This window comes from Ascidiella aspersa, chromosome 7 (genome assembly GCF_963924565.1).
Source record: "Ascidiella aspersa chromosome 7, kaAscAspe10.2, whole genome shotgun sequence".
In the NCBI taxonomy this organism is placed as follows: Eukaryota; Metazoa; Chordata; class Ascidiacea; order Phlebobranchia; family Ascidiidae; genus Ascidiella; species Ascidiella aspersa.
Genome location: NC_139453.1, coordinates 4,601,811 through 4,625,922, shown reverse-complemented (window position 1 = coordinate 4,625,922; position 24,112 = coordinate 4,601,811). Strand labels below are relative to the sequence as shown.

General features: G+C 34.5%; 1 protein-coding gene across 1 annotated transcript; it reads right to left on the bottom strand.

Moving 5' to 3' along the window:
* Positions 1-3,313: 3,313 nt before the first annotated feature.
* On the bottom strand, positions 3,314-22,726 carry LOC146137353 (uncharacterized). Its single transcript, XM_083393379.1, has 10 exons — positions 22,628-22,726; positions 21,957-22,105; positions 20,357-20,425; positions 18,806-18,930; positions 18,290-18,434; positions 15,926-16,064; positions 11,280-11,430; positions 10,510-10,640; positions 9,737-9,876; positions 3,314-7,096 (listed from the first exon to the last, which is right to left on the bottom strand). Exons 1-10 carry the CDS (start codon positions 22,718-22,720, stop codon positions 6,967-6,969), a joined length of 1,272 nt encoding a protein of 423 aa, XP_083249505.1. The 5' UTR covers positions 22,721-22,726; the 3' UTR covers positions 3,314-6,966.
* Between the last annotated feature and the right edge of the window lie 1,386 nt (positions 22,727-24,112).

The window sequence follows — 24,112 nt, the reverse complement described above, 5'->3', positions numbered from 1 at the left end:
AAATTTAACTTTAAACCGAACTTTGCGTTTTTTTTACAAAAAGTGTACCCCGTAACCTCGGTTTTGCAAAATATTTATACTAGGGGGCTTTCAAAGAAACTTGCTGCCACGCAAAACGTAAAAAGTTCCACTATATAAGAAAGCGTATACGCCTAATGTTTTTTTCTCGCAAAGCTTACGCGGATCTAAAATAGGAACTGAAATAAAATAGTGCCAAGCGATCTATTATTGCACAAGAGCTGTATGTTCAGTTTTAAATTTGAACCCTAGATGGAACAAAAAATGCGTATTTTTAAAGAACAATGTTGTTTTTGGTTTTAAAATTTTTACCTCCAAACAAAAAATTGTGCGCCTGTCAAACAAAAAATGATCCTTTTAACAGTCGAAACGGCCTTTTTCCTCTGCACCGACGCCCACAAGTTTCGCATCAGGTGTCAGCTGCGCTGCAAAAAGGCTGGCAGGCAGCTGCTGACTTGTGGTGTCGCCAAAACAGCGAATTCACGACCCGTCACAAATGTAGCGAACCGCGGTGATTTCGGGGCAAAGCGTCAAGGCATTGGCGGAAAATTGCCTAAGCCGTAAAAAGCCGTCTTTCAGATGAAACAGTTCCCCGAAATCCTGGCAGATAATCGCTGGATTCGCTGTGTCAAGTCTTCTTAATGCGCTTGGCCTTTTCACCACTGACTCTGCAAAGGTCAAACCCCCCACTGTGACGCAATAATCGAGCCGAACGTAATGCGTTTATTCGTCACAAAAGGGCGTTGTTATGCTTGAAATGCACCAGACTTTCTTTGTAAGGGATATTTGCAAAATCTATTTGTACTTATAGGTGTGTTCGATAATATCGGACCGAAGCAAATATCGATACTGAGTTGCATCCGATACTAGGGTGGTATCGTTTCCGATTCGTTTCAAATTAATTAAAGCATTTCAGCCGTAATTCTCGGAACAAGTGACAATTTTTTACTACTTTTTTTTTTACTTTTTTTTTTATGGGTATGGCGTTATTTCGTATCACATAGGCGAATATTTTGCAAAAAAACTAACTGCGGAGGACCAGATTAAACAATCACTTTACAAGTTCCTTAAAACATATCGCTTTAAAATCAAATTCAAAGCCAAAAAGGTCGAGTAAATCGACACAATCTTGATAATGACGTTTTCGAACTTGCATCATTTTCAGTAAATGTGACACAAGTTCGTATCGAAACGTCTTATTCAAGACGATGTCGATTTACTCGACCTTTTTGGCTTCCCAATTCATTATCAAGCTACATTACAGATCCGTGCATGGTGCGCCCAAGTATATCACTACACCCTTATGAATAACTTTTAAAATGGCTCCAAATAGAAGTAAATAACAAGTGTTGAGACCAGACAAAAACTGACTAATGATTGCAATTTTTTTCATTTATTGATTAATCTACAAACGCTTGTCAATCAATCATTATTTATTTTTACCAAATAAGGTAGCTCAAGAGCGCCCCATGCGACTACAACTTTACAAATATCAACACTTTTTTTCTTGTGTATGCTTGGAGTTTTACACACTTTTATAAAGGTTCTCATAATAGGAATAAATTATATCTGTGGTTGTGTATACGTTTAAAGGTGCAATATTGTTTCGCCCTGGTGATTTAGCACTTCACAATAAAGCTCCAATACAGTGCGTTGTACGTTTTAACAGTTCGAGTTAGATAAAATCGCCCTTTATGCTTGGACTTGTACGATGGAATACGATGGTGTTTCTGCGGCCCGCTTGGTGTCTTCAATCCTCTAAAAGTTGTAAAAATGTCAATTGAAACTTCGAAACGACAAATAAATTTGATACATGTTTGTTATCCTATCCAGCGTGCCGCTACCGCTGTTGTTAGCGGTTTAGGTGCAGCGCTTTGGTGCGACACTGGCACCACAGTCTACCCTGGTGGTTCTCAACCTTTCATGAGTCGCGCCCCCCTATCATTTACACTAAATACTCTGCGGCCCCCCTTGTTCACAAACCACATAATTACTGCGCATAATGTTACAAGAGAGGTCTCTAAAGTCATAATGAAAACAACAAATTTTTGTTTAACTGGCTAATATTCAAAATAGGACATGCAGGGGGGCCGAGGGCCACGGTCGGGAAACGCTTTTCTACCCTGTCCCTGCACACTACCGAAAAACTGTGCCTTGAAGTAGAGCATTGCGCATGCTTAGGGTTGTCAGAATTGGGCGACAGTTTAATTTGATTTGAATCAACGACAGTTGTTCACGTGGTGTGACTTATTTAAATTGGTTCTAAGCAACATTTCTCCGAACACTAAATTAACCAAAGCAATACTTACATATGGCTAATATTTAGTAAATGCGAATTATTGAAGCTATTCTTGCTTTACATGCGTTTCGTTCACTGTAAGCTTACAAAACGTTTAGTGAAGAGAATTGAATTGCCAAACCTTTGCTGTTAAATTTACGCTTAGTATTTGGGTGGCCGCGAAAAAAGATTGAGAAGCACTGACTTAGATTTATTATGTGTATTCTTACAAAAAATAATTAATTCTACACAAATCAGTATATTTAACCGCCATAAAACAGTTATTTTCTAGATAATTTCTAAATAGTTTTATCTTTTATCTAAGACTAAGTAAATACCCGTACTTGCTAAAACGTTTTTTCAAGAGCTTTTCGAAAAATAAAAAGGTGAGTGAAAACACTTCAATGTATATCCGTCAGTGTTGTAATGACTTAAGTCATTGACTTGACTTAAGTGCACTTAAGTCACTGTTTTCAAACGACTTGACTTGACTTAAGTCTTTTGACCAAAATGACTTGACTTGATTAAGTCTTTTGGACAAATGACTTGACTTGGACTTAAGTCATTATGTCAAATAACTTGGGATTAAATTAAGTGTTTTTCATTAAAATTTATTTTAAGTTTTGCACATTAAACACTTTAAGTGCTGTATATTGCGTTTGTGTTAGTTTTTTAGTTAAAATGTTGCTTATAATCGGACAATTTTACCAATTTCAATAGTTTAACAATTTACTTTTATGTCAATGACATGACTTGAAATTGACTTGTTCTAATTATGACTTGACTGGGACTTAACTTGCGCAACCGATGACTTGGACTGGGACTTGACTTGTTATTTTTGCAAAAGACTTGACTTGGACTTAAGTTATTTTTCAAATGACTTGACTGGGACTCAAGTTATTTCAAAATGACTTGTTTACAACACTGATATCCGTAGTTCAAAACGCATGTATACAATCTCAACGAGACACAGTTTGGCTACTCCTTTGGCAACACATGACGTCAAACTACAGAAAGGAGGGAATAAATGCTTTATTGGCATAAGGATATAAGCAAAGGCGACGGTATGCAATCACTACTGAAGTGAACAATATGCGGCAGTTACAACGCTTACGTTCGATGTGTACAGCAAAAAGTTACAAAACGATCAACTTTTCGATGCTGTATACAGGCTAATATGTTGCGGGAGTGCAAGAGTTAAACAGGTTAGATTTGATGCTGGGTTCGTGCTTAACTGAAAAACACAGCGACGAAAATAGACTGGCAATAAACAAAGGTTGCAAGACTCGTATAAGGAACATGGTGTTTAGGTTTTTGGACAGTACATGCATCTTTTAGAAAACTTGAAAACGAAATTTCGAAAACTTGAAAATAAAATTTTAAAACTTGAAAAGGGGTAAGTTGTTAAAAAACAACGGCAATACGAAAATTCACCAATTAAACAAACAGACTCGCTTGCATGTCTATTTTCGCTGCAAACGGTAAAGGCAATTATGTGGGTTTACCGTAGATCACACTTAAGGTGGCTATAGCTCATAGTTTTGAATGCAGAGATTGGTATTCTTGCCGTAACATCACCTAATCATTTCAAGTCGTCGGGCCCTTTTAGCGGCTATACTTGGACAAAACATGCAAAGATGACATGCAGACGCGGACGGAATAATTAGCATTGTGTGCACGCGTTTATACAGCGCTATGAAATCTGATTAAAGGGCTTTTTTAGTAAAAAGGTTTTAAGCCAACGGCAGCTGCTTACTAGCGCTGACTAGCGGTTGTTTTTTGTTTGTTTTTTTACTTTAAATTTACACAAGTTTGTTTTTCGACTAAATGTGAGTTGTGCTTCACAAAATCGTTGTCAGGGTTACAGTCAGAACAGGGTTAAGGGGTCGGGGAAAAAGGGCTAAATTAGCTTGCAAAACAGATTACACACATGGGTAGACTATGCACGGATCTGTAATGTAGCTTGATAATGAATTGCAAAGCCAAAAAGGTCGAGTAGATCGACAGCATCTTGATTAAGACGTTTCGATACGAACTCGTATCATCTTCAATTAATGTGGAACATTTTGGCTTTGCAATTCATTATCAAGATTACACACAATTATAACATTTAAATTGCGAAAACAGCACAGTCAATTTTCCAACGAGTCTATATATATTATACACTTGAGAGCTATTGGAAATAGTGCATATGAAACTGTTATGTACAACTGGTTACATGATAAGCATAAGATAACGCAGAAACTTGAACGATAAAACAAGTAAGGCACTTTGTCATAATCGAGCTAATCATTATTTCGCTAAAATTGAAACGAAAAACAACTTTAAAACATGGAAAAAAAGAAATAAATGTAAAATTTTCGAAAAAGTGTTTGTTTTAAAAATGGAAATATTACGTTGTTTTTTCAGATTTTTTTACATAATCGTACGATTTAATAGATTTATGTTTAGACTACTTGGAATATGATGCAACAAAAAAAAACTGAAACAGAAAACAGAATTGCACTCTCCCTGTGAAGGGGACTATGTTATTGAGTGTTTTTGCCCCAAATAACTGGAATATTTACGTTCTATCTGAAAATGCAAAAAAAATATATTGGAAATTTGGCTGAAAGAAATGCTGTTTCAATAAAACAACCAACAATTTTTGAATAGGTTACCATACAACAGGGATCACCAAACAACGGCCGCGGGTCAATTAATCTGTCCCGCGGCCCATTTCCTTAATAAAGATAAACTAACAGAATGTGTCGGACCTGAATTTCTAGCTTTGCTAGATTATTTTGCTGTTACTGATCAGGAATTAAGGTCGACATTTATTTTGCAAGGGTCAAGGTGATTTCTATTTTTCACATATTCAGTGCAACATAAAGATAAACTACACTTTGAATGTTGTCGAATGCAATTCAAAATTAAATTTTATGTAATTTTAGGCTGAATGACAATTTATTAAAGCTAATAATTTAGTTTTAATGCATGTACTTTTTATATTTGTTTCGCATAACGATAATTAAGTTGTTAATAAAGTTCGAAACAATTTTTACCGGCCCGCGATCGTAATTACTACAATGGCCAGTTATCACAGTTATCCAGTCATTTATAAAAAAGTGTTTGGTGGCCACTGTTACGAAAAAAATAAATTGACGTTAATTAGAATTTACGCGTTAGGAAGAATGTGCGTTGATGGAATGAAAAGTGTTTGGCAAGCGGGTTTTGCACGGAGATAAATTGAACTTAGAGATTCAGAGAGTGAAGTGGGTTTGTGAGATAAACGTGAATATGTGATTGGGAATGTGACTTTGGCGAGCTTAACACTGAAATTAGAGGGAAGGCAGTTTAAATGGTTCGTTAACACATTTGGGATAACACAAATGAAGTAGCTGCGATTCTTAACTAACCGGGGCATTTTTAGCTGAAGCAAATTAATAAGAACATAACTAAAAGTAAGATAACTTGCACATTATAATTTCGGGATTCCAAATTAATAATACATAACATTTCTAAATTAGAAAGAAAAGATTTTGAATTAGAGAGACATAATACCATAATCTATAGTTGCTAATATTCCAGTTGCTCGTAATTAAACAACTTGGTAGAAAAAACTAAATTTAACTTTTTGAAAAATATCAAAAAGTTCAACAGAAATGTTAGTAAAGTAACAGCAACCAAGCTTTAAACTTTTCCGTTTTCAAATCATTCATCTTTTTAGCCTTGTCGTCGTTGCGTGGGACGTTTTTGGGAAAAAGCAGAAATATTTTCGTATGTAGAACATTAACAGATTTGTCCGATATTATCAGATCGAAGCCGATACCCGATACTTGTTCGTAAAAGCGTTTAGCGATCCAATAACGCATTTTTTAGCCAAAGCTATTTTTGTAACAAATATAATTTTAAAAACGAATTTAAATTTGCGAAAAAAATACAGTTAAACCATTTTTTTCGAACTTTACATGCTTCAAGTCCAGGTATTTCACTAATTTCAGCTTTCTTTCGCAAATCGGATAAAACGGCGATACGATAATATCGGGTATCGGTATGGGAACAAAATTTAAAGTATCGGACATTTCGATAAACAACACGCATATATAGGAAGAAACAAACTATAGTCGAGAATAAAAAAGTTTACATAGAAACAATAATACTATTGTTTACAGAAACTGTCTAGGATGTTTGTGTTGTGATCTAGCGGGGGCGTTGTCATGACGACAAGGCCCCAACTGCAGCAGATTACGTCATAATGTACAGATTACGTCACTATGTACACATTATTTCATTATGTACAGAAACAAGCGGGGTTATAAAAACTAACGGCAATGTACAGAAGTCAAACAAAGTGCTGGGGACCAAAAAATCATCGAAAAATAGAAATTAAATCACTTAAATCAGTGAAAATATAACGAAAAATTATTAAAATTGATAAAATCCTAATTTTTAAAATTTAAAGGAGTAAAATATACTGTCATTTTAAAAAGTAAAATTTGGTCACAAAACGCGGTAAATTTACAGTAAAAACAAGTGTGCAGAATTGGGGAATAGCTACACTCTACATATTTACATGGAAGTTTCACAGAAACAAAAAGCAAATCTCCCGTTAGGCGCAGCGCGTAATTAACGCATGCTGATATTTTCGCGGCGATGTTGGTTCCTTTCGGACAACAAGCTTCCAAGTTTCAAAGATCGTCGCTCTCCGGAAGAAGACTTTCCTCCAGGTACTTCATGGATCGAGTTTGCGGATAGCTCTTGTGCGGACTTTCTTCGCGGAGAGCTTTAAGAACTTCCGACTCTTCTCCACTGTCTTCCCTATTTGTCGGTAAAACATGTATGCACATATAAACTATATTTCAGCTGTGATAAGAATATCAAAGCCCATACAGAGGATGGTAGTATTTCGTGAACATTTCGAATAAATCCTAAGATAATAGCTGGAGGTTGTAGTTAGACGTAGAATGAATATCAAAGCTCATACAGAAGTAGGTAGCATTTTGTGAACGTTTCGAATACATTTTTTTCAACACGTTCAAAATGCTACCTATTTCTGCATAGGCTTTGGTAAGAAAGTAGATTTTCTGTGATCACATAAACATATTTGAACATATTTCCAGGATTTTCTTATTATTTTTTCGCTTACAAAAAAGCGAATCCAAAACCGTTGGCAGCAAGTTTCTGCTTGTCGATCACTGTTCCGCTGGCGCGTATAATAACAATAAAACTTAAACTTCAAAAACTAGAGTAAAACCAGAAAGAAACATTTTTTGAGGAATATTCGAATAAAGGAACTGACGATGCCAGTATGGGTGAAATATATATTCCTATAAAAAATGTCTGATACTGTTTTGAATCGGGTTTTTTAACTTTAAATTTTATTGTCGGTAAAACATGGATCCGAGATGCGTTCCAACACAGAGTTGCGAAATTTGTATTAAGAAATATTAGCGTTCAGCCTGACGGAAATATGCTGAAAATTGCATTTCGAACAGTTTTAAATATTTTTTCTTTTGAATAAAATAATGTGCCTGAAGTTTTTAAAACGGCTTTTCGTGTAATTTGGATGGGCAAAAATATTTTTTGTTTTAATAAAAGAAAAATGGTAAAAAAAACATTTTTTCTGGTTGCACGTCAAATATATTAAACTATAAGTACAAGGCTTGGAACTGTAGATCACTTTGCTTAGAACAGCGGTTATCAACCAGTAGGCCATGGCTCATTGGTGGGCCATGGAAACTTTTTAGATGGGCCACAGACCAATTAAAAAAAAGCTGGATTTATTAAAGAATTTAGTTTCATTTGTCACTATACCTAATTTTACAGGAATAATGGCTTGGGGAGGAATTGAGTAGGAATGTAAATTTATTGTTATACGCTTCGCTATATTTTGTTCTAAACCTTTTTATAGTTTGTTCTTTCATAAAAATTTTTTGGGCCACAGAATTTTTGTACAACGAAATTGGCCACGAAGGTTGAGAACCACTGGTTTAGAAGGTATACGGTAAATATGTTTCATTCTTTGCGAGCATTTAAGTATCTTATTTCAAATGGAAACCTTAAGATAAGATTAGATACTTGCAATTAAAAAGAAACCCAATTAATACATTGACTTCAAGTATTGTGTGTTTTACAACAAACGCCATGTTTACTTAATTCTTTGCATACTATTGAAAAGTAAAATGGTGTTAATGTTATTTACAGGAATAATTTATTTGAGGGTTGTTTCCATGTAAGGCAACGCTTTGTTGTACTTTGTGAGATAATACGTGGGTGTAAAACTACTTCCTGTGTTACTGGAAGTATATACAAGCGTTGCTAAATTCGGGGAATGAGTCATTGTAATATAACCAACATAACCGTTTTCAGAACACGCCACGGTTACACAATGTACAGCGTTAAAAGTGATTTCTGCCAAGCAATACATAAACAAAAGTATTTATGTATCAAAAGCAGAAGTCAAAAATACTTTTTAAATACAGTTTGATTTTCAGCAAACTAAATTTGAATCAAGATATGGCCACACGATTATTTCGGGTTTAGCATCACAAATCAAATATGAAAAAGCCTTTCACTTCGTTTTTGTTCTTTGCGGAGATCAGTTGTGAAACTTGCAAACATAATTATTGAGTTTAATGTTATGTGTGAGTTGGTGGTTAGGTGACAAATCTATATGAGACTGTGTTTTTCTATCGTTTATTGAACCCACATTCTCCGGCAAACTAACAAAACTACTACTAACTTTAAAAAGCGTTTTTATGCATTCCTAAAGGTGAAATAGATCAGTGTTTTTCAACCGTTTTGGGCGGCGACCCAATTATTAAAAAATGTTGTACGGCCGAAATAAGCTGTGAAACGTTTGCTGTGCAACTAGTAATAGGGATGCCGATAATATCGGATCGGTGACGACACTCGATGCGAAGTAGTAGTATCGGTACACGTCTGATACTAGAGTCGTATGGGCGTCCATCTGATACCAGTTTAACACACAAATGTCAGACATATTTGGCGATCCAATGCAGGGATTATACCCTTAAAGGGTAAATTTTTAAGTTAACAACAGGAAGTAACTAACGTGGGGAATAGCCTCATGACCCAGTTTGGAAGAGATGCAGAGTTTGCCGACCCCTGGGTTAAGTTGTCAATATTTGCCGGATCCGACTTATAACCTATCATTTATGGTAGAATCAAGTTAATATATTTAGAAGTGATTGCATCTATTTAACACATCTCAACAACTGGAAGTAACCAAACTTCTGATGTATAAAGTAAAATTTGGCCCACTAACCTAAAAATACTTTTTGAACGTTTCAATTTCTTGTTTTTTTCCTTACTGTCTAAATTCTAAATCATAGGGTATCGGTAACATGATAAAATGTCAAGAGCACAACAACTGCCTTTCTAGAAATGGACTAACAAATCCTTATTTTGTTTCACAGACTCAAACTTCGCACAAACCTCGATGAATTCGACTTAATTTGTCCTTGGTATGACTGCTGGGCGTTCTGGGCGGAGTAGAGACCCAACGAAGTGCTTGGGATCACTTTCTTTGCATCCTTGACACCAGGGGGCGCATAGCTGGGGGTGGGCTTCGGTTGCTGCCAGAAAAATTAGGGGGTCACAAAAAAGAAAATATAGGGGTGTTTGAAAAAGGAAAATCGGGAGTAGAAAAAACAAAAATCGGGAGTCAAAACAAAAATAGGGGGTCATTTTATTTGAAAAAGAACTTTGGTCATTTAATTCATAAAACCAAAAGCAAAGAGAAAAAAAATAGGGGCATAAAATCCGGTTTTAATTTTGATATTCGAAAACACGAAAACTGTAGAACTAAAAGTTTTTGCTGATAAGAAAGCGCTAAAAATGCTTTTCAAAATTTCAGAATGGATATTTGCATTGTTCAGAAATTTAATAGGAAGAGGGTAAGGGTTAAAATTGTACCGGTATACAAGCAAAGCCCATCGATGTCCTTACTAATAAAAAAACGGCTAAATGCGAAATGCTGCTTCAAATTTTCGTAAATTTTTATGTTTATAAATATTATTGAAAAAAAATTGCGGAGAAATATAACAACTATAATTCGGGCATGATATTAACAATTTACAAAATTGAAAATAAGTTAACTCTTTTATTATAAAACTACAAAGTCACGGTAATAAATATGATTTTAAGTACAAGGGAACAATACATCCCACATTACAGAATATAATAAAATAAAAAAACTGGCTTCTTACATGTTCGCCGTCATTCTTGATGGCAACTTTGCATCTGCAAGATTTTGACCCATACTTGTTCATAATGGTGCAGGTGTAAGTTCCCAGTAGCTCATTGGAAAGCTCACCAAGCACAACTGTGTGGACGGGACCTGAAAGTTCCATGAAATTAACATGGTGTTATACGATTTAGAGTAACACCTTTTTAGAAGGGATTTTTAGTATAACACATTTTTTTGGATTTGATAGAAGGTTTTGTATTAATGTTTATGTCGGACAATTTCAGAGGTCCACTTTTGTGTGCATCTTATTGGGAATTTAATGAACTCTTCTAAATTAATTCTAGTTTGATTGGTTAATATGACATCTTCAAAATTAAAATTCAAGAAGTCGGTGTAATGTTTTTTTAATAGAGAATTGAAAGTTTAGGAAACGTTTAAGTTGCTTTGTAACTTAAAAAAAAATAATAAAAGTTATATGAATATAGTGTTGCTGCCAGGCATTATATTAATTATAAAGAGGGTTCTTCCGACAATTATCTATTATTATAAAGAGGGTTCTTCCGACAATTATTTATTGTTGAACAAGTTATATGTGTGAAAAATAAACTAAGTCAAAACGGCAGTGGTTTAAAAGGTATTCCAGTTAAACTAAGGAATTTATGGTGTAAGTTTTAAATTGTGCCCTAAAATAAAAACATCTACTACTAAAAAAAGACGAACATTGATAACAACTGAACAACGACAATTTGTTAGAAAGCGTTCAAGCAGCAAGTATAAAACACGACTTACCGTTGCTTAAGAAGCGTATGTCTTTGTCCTTTGATTCCCTGGCGGGCCTGTTGTTGTGATACCAATGTACGGTGGGGGTGGGCATATTTGAACCAAGTCGTATCTCAAGTACAGCAGGGTCACCAAGGGGGGAATAAATGTCCTTCAATTCCTGGGTGAAAATATCATACGTGTATTGTTGTATTGTGGTTATGCATAGGCCAGAAATAACCAGCCCACAGCTGTTTAAGATCGGCGGTGTGCTGAACGTCAATATATAAGTTCGTTTACACTAGAAAAGCGATTTTGTCGGTTGATATTTTATTCGGGTGATCTTATTATATAATATCCTTACATTTCTAGACGCCTTTCATTAAGCACAGACTGGGTGTGTTCATTTCGTTTTCGAAAGAAATGCGCTGATAAACTTATTTTTTTGCAACGACAGTTAAGGTTCTCTTTAAAACATCCTCAAGCGTTCCAATAATGTTTTTAGTCGCAATATTTTCCTAGACGCAGGAAAAACCAAAACTCAGAACCTTTTGGTGGGCCGTAAAACATTTGAATTGGCAATGTTGTAGTTAAAACGTGTAGTTTTCGGGCTTTTAATCCTACCAACAGTTAATGAGAGGCGGACATAGAGTTTTGTTTGTAATGGAAAATAGGTTTAATGACATTCACTTAGAAAGTGTTTTAAATCCCAAAAATAATTGTATTTATTTGTTTTAACTTGAAGTCTATAAGGCTTTATCAATACTCTTATTAAAATGGTGTAATAAAAAACTTAAACACGATAATTTTTCACTATAATCAATAGTTTCTGGGGTAATTTGCGGGCCGTTAAACTCTCTATGTTATGTTCATGTTTAAACACGAAACGAATTTGTGCGAATTGCAATGAAAAAAATTCTAACATACTAAGTTACAATGGAAGTATTGTTAATAGTTACCTATACAAAAATGTGGGTAATAGCCTCATGGACCAGTTGGTAAAATAGGCAACACGCTCAATAATTTTAAGTGGGGATCGAGTTGCTGACCTCTGGTATAAGTTGTTAATATTGCGGATTAAACTCATAACCTATCATTGATGATCGTATAAGTAAATAGATTTTAGGAGCTTCAGCAGAGTGATTGCATTTATTTAGCAAATCTTCTAGTGTAAATAACTAGTGACTCGAAAATAGCCTAACCAATTACGTAGCTGTTAAACTGCTGGAAGGAACCTAGCTGAGCAAAGGTATATGTATAGAATGGGGTGACATTTATTTAGGGCAAATGTATAGGTTGTGGCTCTTACTTTTACCAAGTCACCCCGTTACAAACTAAAATAAATCAATTATTATGCCATTGTTACCATTTTGACAAACTAATATAAAAGCCCATACAGAATTAGAGAAGTGGGCATTTTAAAGTTTTACATGAACTTTGACAACATAATATGTCTAAAACCTTTAACCCATATACTGCAAAATATAGCTAAAATTTAGATAACCGTTGTAAGCTTAAATACCATGTTACTATGACACCGACGAAATTTGAAAATAAACAGATTTAAACAAAACTAATGTCTTTTGAAAGCATAAGAGACCACAAATGGCCATGGGGCAAAATACAATGCTTTTAATCAATCATAGTAAGACAATTTATAAAAAAAGAAGTCTTTAAATATAACTCAAACCCCCTTAGCTGTTACTGAAATGTATTAAAAGGGTAAGGCCTAAAGAAAACAACAATATCAATTTTCAAAATTAAATTGACACAAAAACAAACATATACTTGAATTTTTAAATATTGTCAGTGTTAAGATTAACAGTGAGCTTGCTAAACCGCATTTTTATGTAAGTACTTTATGACCTATTTAATTGTGTGATCATTCTATGACTTGCGGTCAAAGGTCACTGAGCACATGGTGCCTTGACATTGTAGTTGTCCTTACGGCAGTTGGTGTTACTACCTTGTCGCGGTAGGAGCTCGTGTTGTTAGTTACTTGTAAGTGTTTGGCAATGATGTTTAACTTACTGATTCTGTTTCTGTTTAAAACATTGTTTTGTATTGGATTCATTCGAATTAAGGAATCCACTTGTTTAAGCCTTTACGTGTTTTAATAAATTCCTGTACGTGTACACTGATAAAGACTTCAGTATCGGATCGGATCCATTAGTTTTCATGGTAGCAGAGGATGGTTACAGGAAACCAGCTGTAAACACACAAGATGGCAACAAGTGCAAAGAGATCTCCACCAAAGTTTAAAGACGACTTGCCTTATTCTGCATGGAAAAACAAGGTACAAATGTGGCAGCTTGTCACGGGCGTCGTCAAGAAAGAACAAGCAATTATTGTTCTACTGGAGAGCCTAGAGGGCAACTCGAAAGCGGAAAAGGCTGTTTCGCAATTAACGCGCGAGGAACTACACGCAGAGAGTGGAATGTCCACGTTGATTGGAAAACTCGATGCAGCGTTTAAGACGGAGTCTGTAGATGATGCGTACTCTACATACACCAAGTTTACAAGGTTTGATAAAAGTACTGATATGACGATGATTGACTACATTTTAGAGTTTGAACATTTATCGCATAAGATGACGTTTCACGAGATGGAATTGCCAGATACAATTCTTTCTTTTAAACTGTTGGATGGCGCAAATTTAACTTCTAAAGAACGACAATTGGCTTTGACATTTGCAAGTGATCTTAGGTTTGAATCCATGAAGTCTGCTCTAAAACGCATATTTACTGAAAGCCCAATTTCTGATAAACTGTCACAATATATTGACGTCAAAGAAGAATCTTACGTAGCCAGTAATCCAATACATCGAAAAGGTTTTGATAAAAGAAAGTTCAATCCTATTGATAAGTTTGGGAAAATATCTAGATGCGTCATATGTGATTCTAAAATGCATTGGGCGGCAAAATGTCCTCACAAAAGTTGTAATACGTCTACTAATGATGTTTCAGACGGTGAAGTCAACATTGTGCTATTTTCAAGTGTTACCAACAGCTGCGTAGCTGAAACCTACAAGTCGGCAGTTATAGACGCTGCTTGTTCGAAAACTGTCTGTGGTGAACGGTGGCTGCGAAATTATTTATTCAATTTACATTCCAAGTATAAACGTGACGTTAAAATCACTCCTTCGCGTACAGTTTTTAAGTTTGGTGACGGAAAGAAAGTCATTTCCAAATCCCAAGCCCTAATTCCTGCTTGTGTTGGTGGAAAATTGTGCAGCATTGACGTTTCTGTCGTCAAGAACGACTTGCCTCTGTTACTTAGCAGGTCGTCACTCCAGAAAGCAGGTGCTGTACTTGATCTTGCTCGTGGTCGAGCAACAATGTTCAACAAAGACGTTGAACTGTTTTTGTCGTCGAGTGGTCACTACTGTGTTGGTGTTATCCCGAGGAGACACAACCCTGGTGACAACCACTTCCATGGTCGGAAGAAATGGAAAAGCCCTGGCAATTTGGCCAGATCGTCGTGCCCAGTAAGAGTGGTACCTAAGGTTAGCGAACGTAGTAAAGAGCACACTAAACGAGTTGTGCGTGTAATCAGTAAAATCACAGATGCAGCGCAGTACGAAGACTGTGGTGAATGTCCACATCTCTCCAATGATGAGCGGAATCGATATTACTTCAACGCGTGTAAAGAATGCAAGAAGGTAAAAGGAAATATATCCAATGGCTGGATGCTTCGCCCAGATGATATAAGTACGGTGGTCGTCGAGCGACAGATGAGTTCGTCAACATATCATCGGGTTCTTACTTTACGTCCTGTCAACTTGAGGTTGATCGGTTGCTGTGATGGTATATGAGGGAGCCAAGGTGCATTGCTGTACTGACGGCCCCTATTGTGCGTGTCACATCAACGCAGTAAATGAGTTGGTGTTGGGACGGACTGTTATGTTTCTATTCTTGCGTTTGCTATACATTGCCGAGTGTTCGTTAATCTTTCTATTCGTTGCGATTCACTTTTTTAAGAAAAAAATAACAGTGAGTTTGTTAAGATTAACAGTGAGCTTGCTAAACCGCATTTTTATGTAAGTACTTTATGACCTATTTAATTGTGTGATCATTCTATGACTTGCGGTCAAAGGTCACTGAGCACATGGTGCCTTGACATTGTAGTTGTCCTTACGGCAGTTGGTGTTACTACCTTGTCGCGGTAGGAGCTCGTGTTGTTAGTTACTTGTAAGTGTTTGGCAATGATGTTTAACTTACTGATTCTGTTTCTGTTTAAAACATTGTTTTGTATTGGATTCATTCGAATTAAGGAATCCACTTGTTTAAGCCTTTACGTGTTTTAATAAATTCCTGTACGTGTACACTGATAAAGACTTCAGTATCGGATCGGATCCATTAGTTTTCAGTCAGCTTTTAAGATACTTTGTTGAAAACAAGTGGATTTCTGAGGTACACTATGTACAGATCTGTTATGTATCTAAAATATGACTGTCATTACACAAAAATGTTGAGTAAATCAACATACACTTGATAAAGACATTTTTGCATTCGATCATCATCAGTTAATGCGACTAAAATATATGCAAACCTCTTATAAAAGGTGGAACGCAATGCTGATGATTCTACAAGTGGTTATCGAAGTATCTTTATCAAGATGATGTTGATTTAATCGACCTTTTTGGCTTTGACATTCGTAATTAAGGGAATTCTTACCTTTGCAAAAGTAGGTTCACCGTATCTCGGTGCGGCGGAGCCTTGAAAGAACTTGCTGATGTTGCCGACAGCTTTGCTTCGTTCGCCATTCTCAACTTGGGCGGGGGGTTGTGGTGAAACACCGTTTGTCGTGGAACTACTAAATCAAACACACGGTCTAGCTGTCTAGTAAAATGTAATAAGTTAATTTTCCATGTTGTACATGTCAAAAAATCAATAGTATGTTAAAAATGTAAAAAAAATTATATTACAACAACCATCATGTTTTTTTTATTAGTGCACAGACGTCTAACACTTTATGGCCTGAATTATATATTAAGTTTTATTTAATATTACCTGTTCATTAGGAAAAAGGAAATTACTTTAATTTACTTATGTGCCTTACAACTATATAAAAAAAAGTATATAAATTGTATTAGACCAATTTAAAGGTAAAACCATTTTCCAGTTTGTTCAAAAATGTTTTTATCTTGCCAAATAAAAAGAAAATAAAGTTGAATAATCCAAATGTCAACACTAAGTTTGCACAACGAATATAAACACCTACTGTACTAAATATATACCAAGATATCTTTAGAAAAACTTTAAAAAAAATCTTTTTTTTTTAGGAACGATTACAGCAATATAAAGCCTTAATAGCGTAATGGTTGGAGGTCTAGCTAGCGTAGGAACATCAAAGACCAGATGAAGGAGGGAACATTTTATAGTTTCATGACTTTATCCGTGTTAAAAATGAATAAAGAGTTACAAGACAAGTTCAAAAGTTACTTCTTTATATGGGGGCTTCAATATTTCAACTTAGACAATCAAAGCCCATTTATTTAAAACTTAAAAATTTACACTTAAGTTTGTCATAGTGCCAAGGGGAATGCTCAGAAGTTAAATTTCACCACAAGAATGTTGTAATGTATTTTAATAAATTCCCACAATGACAATGTTTCAGGCTGATTTACTACAACTTGTCCCAAGCACAGAAGTACTATAATTGCCCACTGAGAGCCCATTCACTGCCAGTGTATTGTGACATCACAATAGCAAAACAACGACTCTGGAATGCAAACAATCGGGGGCATTGAGAGCTCTTGGCTGAGCGGCACAACAAAGTACATTCCATGGTGGCTAGGGGAATGACATGTGTGTAAAACAAACAAGGCAAGTATCTCACACTAAACAGCCAAGACAAACTGTTAAAAGTCCCATGTTCTTGATATTTGATTGGCTGGTGAATAACACCCTAGTGGCACTTAACAACAAGTGTGGCATCCACAAATGATGTAATAGAATAATGAAGTTAATTATAAAAGCCATGCAATGGTTTAAAAACATTTTAGAGCAAAATAATTTGGAAATTACAATCTAATTAATGTAAAACAAAAATTATTTACTGAATCATCAAAAACAACTGAAATGAAAGTAATTATTATGTTAAGATCAGTTTAACAATTTAAGAATTACTTTTAAACAACTCTTTTAAACAAAATTTAGACATTTTTTTCTGGTTAAAATTATGCATAAAAGCCTAATTTTACCCTAACCCTCAATAACATAAAATATGACATTGGCCTTTTAGTTAGTTGGTTTTAATGGCATTCAAATATCTGGTCAAAGAAGTCCTCAGACACTCAGGTTGCTGTAAGAGTAGCTCCCTATACACTGGAAACATGATGCAATTCACTATAAATAATTTATTACTAAAATGAGATAACATGTAATAAAATCTAATACCAAAGTTTTAAGTGACACAAGTTTATAGTATAACTGATTTTAGATATTTTTGGAAACAAATGATTTATTATGTCAAAGAATTACTTTTATGTCATTCTGTTAAAAAGTAATTAAAATTTACCAAAGTTATTTGGGTGAGGTGTTAAAATGTTATATATGTAATTGTCACTCATTATGAGTCACAATTTTACAAGAGTTTCTTTCAGGGATACGATTCATGTATGATACACAATAGGTGAGGTATGTAGTGATGTAATGATAATAATTATTATAATTATTAATATGAAATTTTGAATACAACTGAAAGTCTTTAGTAGAATTGTAAAACACAATCAAACCTAATGCAATTTGTAACACACAGGATGGGAATTTCCGTTGGTTGTTAGTTCAACATGAATTGGTTATTTATATAAAATTAATGATGCTTTGTCACGTTCATAAAACTAGCCAAAAGAACAAATGTACAAAAAAATAATAAAAATTGAAGAACGGACACAAAACACATCATAAAGTACTTAACTATATATCTACAAATTTAAAAAAGACTTACTGTTCTAGGTTTAATGTTGATAAACTTAGTTAGTTTAACTGCTTGCAAATTTCTTAATAAACTTTCTAAACTTTGTAAAAACTACAAACCTGTTTTCGTGTGTCGGCCACGTTTTAATTTCACTCGCTTTCATTCCACCGGGTGGCGCCTCTTTGCTTCTTTCTTCTTCTTCCAGCATTTCTTTGATCTCCGGAGTAATCGTCACTGTTTTTGTTTCGTCACTTCCCATGGGCGCTGATCACATTATGACATCACAGTTAGAAAAATATAAGTGCATCATTTAAAAACGATTTTTAAATCACATTTAATTGAAGCCTAATTTCATAAGTTTAAAACACAAACCTTGGAAAACATTTACAAATGCACCCACTCTTAATCACTAAAAAACTCAATTATGTCTTTATTTAAATTGCCTTGATTTTTACAATGTGGCAGCACACAGTTAAAAAAACATGCTAACACAAATATCAATACCCACAGAAAGCAGTTACTGGCAACATTGCTTGTATAAATAAATTTTAAACAGCAGATATTCTTAAAAAGAAATACTGACAAATACCTTGGACTTTTATAGGTTAATAAAGCCCACTTTTTGCTTCACACACCTCTGTATGGTTTGACGAGAGCTTTGTTCATGGCTTTCGACTGTTGGATAGGTCCATCTTTTTGCCAATCTCCCGGGTTGTCATACTTTGTGTAGCGCGACTCTCCTGGCTTGTACGATGTGTCACTAAAAAATAAAAAAATTCAAAAACTTGCTAAGAATCTCCAAGAATTTTCATAAGATACATATAGCCATAACTCTCCCCAGTTGGTTTAAACACAGACTTATAAAAAAGGCAACCTCTCTTAGGAGTCATCAGTTTTTATCAGTTAAACTTTAATCAACTATAGTATTTCTTTATAACTATTGTAGTTTAACTGGTTGGTTTTTTTAAAATAATAAATTCTATTATCTTAATGCAAAGCAAGCATGTTTAGCTTACAGACACTTTTTTAGAATTATGCCAGTTTTATATTTAAACATTTTTCGAACAATGACAGGTTTAGTTCTTAGGACACCGTTACATAGCTGGTAAATATCCCCAATTTTTGCCTATACGCTCAAAGTGGGCAAAATGAGTGAACTAAAACAACAAGTGTGATTCAAGGCATTTACTTCCAGGGCAAATATCATGTTAGCCACAGGAAGTGTGTTATGAGTGTTATATTGGGGCTAAGGCATACATATATGAATTTACTCTTTCATAAGCTGGACATTCCAATGAAATGACATAGCGTCTGCAAAAATCACACGTGGTTTATATTGTATTGTTTGGTATTTCTCCTTATTGGCTAAAAAACGGACTTGAAACTGTTTAGTAAGACTTTTTTCTTGTTCCACGATCTATGCAAATTAAACAAATTATTTTTGTAATTTTAAAATAACTTTATTTGTTTGGGTAGAATTTGCGTTTAGGTTAGATTAAGTTATTATTGTTAAAAAATGTTTTTCAAAGCCTATTAAGTTATTTACACAATTTTAACTTTTTGCTTGATTTTAAGATGCTAAACTCTGCAGTGTTAAAACAAATACATGTTTTTTAATCTTAAAATGTTTTTGGTGTTAAGGTTTAATTTTGTTAGATGTAACGGGATAAGAATTTTAAACAAATTTTAAAGTTTTGAGTATTGTCAAAATGATATCCAATTGCTAATATATTATTTTAAACTATTTGAACTTCAAATGCACCACAACAACTCACAAACAATTTGCATTGAAAAAACAGATAAGTCAACTATATGTGTTTATGAAGTTCACTAACAGCATAAAAACTCAAAGAGCTTTACGTAAAACAAGTCAATTAGCAAAGCTCATACAGAAGTTAGTAACATATTTTGAACCTTTTGAATGAATCTTATTTCACATTTAACATGGCCAAGCTTTGTGTATATTAATTCTAAATCCAACGCAGTCTGCATTTCATGGCATGGCAAGATCTCGGGTGTGCAGCCCGAAATTTCTAGGCGTGTAATTTGGGTTAGCACACAAATTTCTTTAAAAAACAAATATCAGGTGTGCACTTGCCACAGAATGCAGACTGGCGTCCAACCACAACCTCAAGCCATTATGCTCGAAAGAAATTTATACTAATATGTTAACATAAAATAAGTACCTGACTTTAGGAGTTGTATCAATATACGCTGTGTTTGCTACAGGTGGTGCACCCGCTGGCTTCGGTTTACTAGAAACATAAACGAAACATTAAAATGGAAAAAATGAAACGAAAACATGTTTATGAAAGCACTGTTACAAAAATTGACATTATAATATGCAGAAAAGTAACTTTTTAGGAGTTTTTTTTTTTCTTATAAGACAGCATTTTGGAACACAATACACAGTTTTTTTTTAGTAATTCCAATAAAAATATTTTTTTAATTAAAACTAACATTTGCTTCCAAATTTGTATACATTTTTCTAGTTGGAAATTTATTTGCTACAGCTGATGAACAGAGTGTTTCAATTTAATTAATGTGGGAGAAACAAGAGGCACGTTTTGCAAACATGCAGAAGTGATCAAAACAAACTTTTAAAGGGGATTGGGCAGAAATGACACGGTGGCTTGAAGTGACGTATACACAGGAAATGCAAGCAGCCGAATTGCCATATTGGCCTGGATTACCGCGCAGCGTAACTAATACCAGCACGAACTGGCTGTTATGAGAAATCAGGAGAAAATTACAACAGATTGCTGTTGCCCATATAAGGAGCTCTGCAAAGTGCCTAAAGCAAACTTGAGCTTGTGTCTGGCCGGCAGCTAAGTACCACTCTCTCTCTTCTACACACTGATTGAATGAATAGTGTTGATTACACCTACTATTTAAACAGCCATGACCTGGTGTAAGTCACACCTCATTTGGTGGACACTCAAATATAACAGATGAGTAATTTGAGTAAGTGGTTAATTCATTTCAATGGGAAGAGATTTTTGTCTTACACTGTTTATTATATACTTTTTTTTGGTTGATTTTGTAGTTGAATAAAACTTTTACCTGTAAATAAAGTTACTTTGCACAAATATACATTACAAAATATTATACCTGAAAGTATCACCCTATAGTTCGAGAAGATGCAAATTTCAGCAATATCACAATGCTATACTAAGTTCACAGCTATTAGCAGAAAAACTAAGCATTAAATTATTTACATATATAAATTATTTACATACTGTTATTCAATTAATACCTTTTTTTTGCCATTCATGCAAATACAAAATTGAAATTAACATGTTGGTGATACAGATTGAAAATATTTTCCATGAAATATTGCAAAGTTATAAATATTAATAAGAACTAAATTCATAAATATTAAAAAGAAATAAATTTAAGATGTATGTAGTAAGAATATCAAAACCCATATAGAAGTAGGTAGCATTTTGAACATTTCAAATATCACTTTATTCATTTTCGTTGAAAGGCTTTGATATTCTAACTACATATTTGTAACAGATTGTACAATGTGTATATGTTGTTTGTAACAACAACAAAGTAAAGACTTATCAAGCCCATACTGAAGATAGGTAGCACTTTGAATATTTCAAATAACTTTATTCATTTTTAACATCTGCATTTCCAGTAAGGACTCCAGAATGGCTTGATTACAGAATACACATTTTGTAGACGAATGTTTCAGTTACTTTCTTTAATATTTCTACTATGTCTTACTACAACATCGAACCAGTATTCTCACAAATTAGCTAAGTTAATCAAATTCACCTCAAATGCAGAACTAAGGTCGAGCCTGCGTTCTTAATCTTGTTCTGAGCCTCGTGGTGGCCGAGGTTGGAGAAATCTTCCCCGTTAACTTTTTCGATCACGTAGCGCTCAACAACTCCGGACCTCGAAGCTTTTCCTCCTGCCGTCACCTGAGGATGCAAATTACACTAGAGGTCACAAAACTTTTTCTAAAAGGGCTGGATAATTCCCCCCCAAGGCATGACTGTTGCGTGCCAGAAAACCTCGTAAAGTTGAGAGTATATATGATTGTATGTGTATGTTTCATTATGAACAAATTAGAAGTGTAAACTGATCGATAGGACTTACTGTATTAAGGCGCATTAAACCCGAATTATTGAATGATAAATTTGTTTTTTAATTTTGATAAACAATAAATTGATTTAATGATATTTCACAAATATTTAAAAAATGGCCAAATTTATATCTATTGGTTGTTTATATTTTTTGTGCAAGGAATTTCAAAGGCTAAAAATGTAAAAAACCAACAAAAAAAAACAACATTTCTTTAAAATTTTATAGAAAATATACATATAAACTTTTAACGAAAAATAGAGTAATTTATGTTTCCACAGTTGTTTCAAATGTGTTACAAGAAAGTTTAATCAAAACAAAGGTATACTGTTAATATCTCATCAATTGACTAGCCATACCTTGGCGACTGCGAGTGGTTGATGAAAATCCTTTCCACCCTTCATCTTAAAACCCCAAGGGGAACCCCCTGTCATTGTTATCATTAGAGCCATGTTTAAAATATCCTACAAAAAAAAAAAAACAAGGAAGTTGGCAAATTAAAATTATGAAATCGTAAATCGCGTTGTCTTTTATTTGCTTTGTTAACCAGCTTAAGAACAAAAAAACGCCTTGCTAATTTATTTTTTATTAAGGTCTCATGTACACCTTATAATAGGAATCCCACCAGCTAGACTTTTTTTCAAATTTAGGTGGGAAATATACTAATTCAGGTTTGTACACAATTTGCTTTGCAACAAATCTCCGGTGTAAGCTTGCCACATAATACAAACTGGGTACGAGGCTAGTTTTTCCAATGTATACAGATATATCATTACAAATTTTCTGATAAGAGAAAAAAATCGAAATGGTACTCAATTATTCCACATGTTTAACAAGCAGGATATCCATGCACTTTTGACTTTAAGTGCACAAAGTCAATCTGATTTTTTTAAGGTATTTTTAAGCTGGACTAGAATTTGACCACATTTTCGCCGTAAAATACGACCAGTAAATTTACCACAAAAACTGTAGATTTGGGTGTGGGAATTCAGCCGACAAAATTAGGGCGTAAATCCTTGGTGGCCACAAATTATGTAAAAGTTTCCAATGTGGGTCAACACATGTCATACTTTCTTGACTGAATTGTTCACAGTTAATTTTTCACACTGCTGCATTTTTGTAAATTGAAAGGATTTTTGTAAACTGCTGAAAGCTGCTTTGCATTACGAACTGATTGAGTTTTTGAAGCTTTGTTACAGAACCAAATAACAGAAAAACTTAACTAAACCAAGTGCTTAAAATCGTTTTAACTTTCTACAACATATTAAAATAAACGCCATTAACTCCAATAGCAAGTTAAACGCATTGCATAAATTTAATTTTAAAAAAGGCCGCAAACTTAGAACAACAGAACAAAACAAAAAACTTGATTAAACAGTTACTTCAGGAATTATGAACACCTGCTGATCTATTGCCACAAAAACGGCAACGCAACCTGTCAACGCTGCAACAACGCAATAAATCCATCTGCAAGATAAAACCTGGCGCCGGGTGGCGAGCCAGAAGTGCAAACAAAACGTAAAACTTCCTCGCCTTGGTTTTTTTTTGGAACATCACGAAAAAAGACAACTGGGACTTACCCCAATAAGCTACTAAACCAGTAAGGTGACGCAAAGAGACTTTGGTTTCAATCTCTTTGGGTGACGTTTAAAGTTTAGACAAAATAATACAATTTCAAATGAATCTACCAAAGAGTATGTATTGTATGATAGGGCGTTTAGAACAATTTTATTTCTAATGCTAAATAGCTTAACAAACGTTTTTGATGTTTTTCTATTGCTGCAAATTTCAAGTAGGCCTACCGGGTATATAGATAGGCCTATTGATATTATCAACAGGGGCGG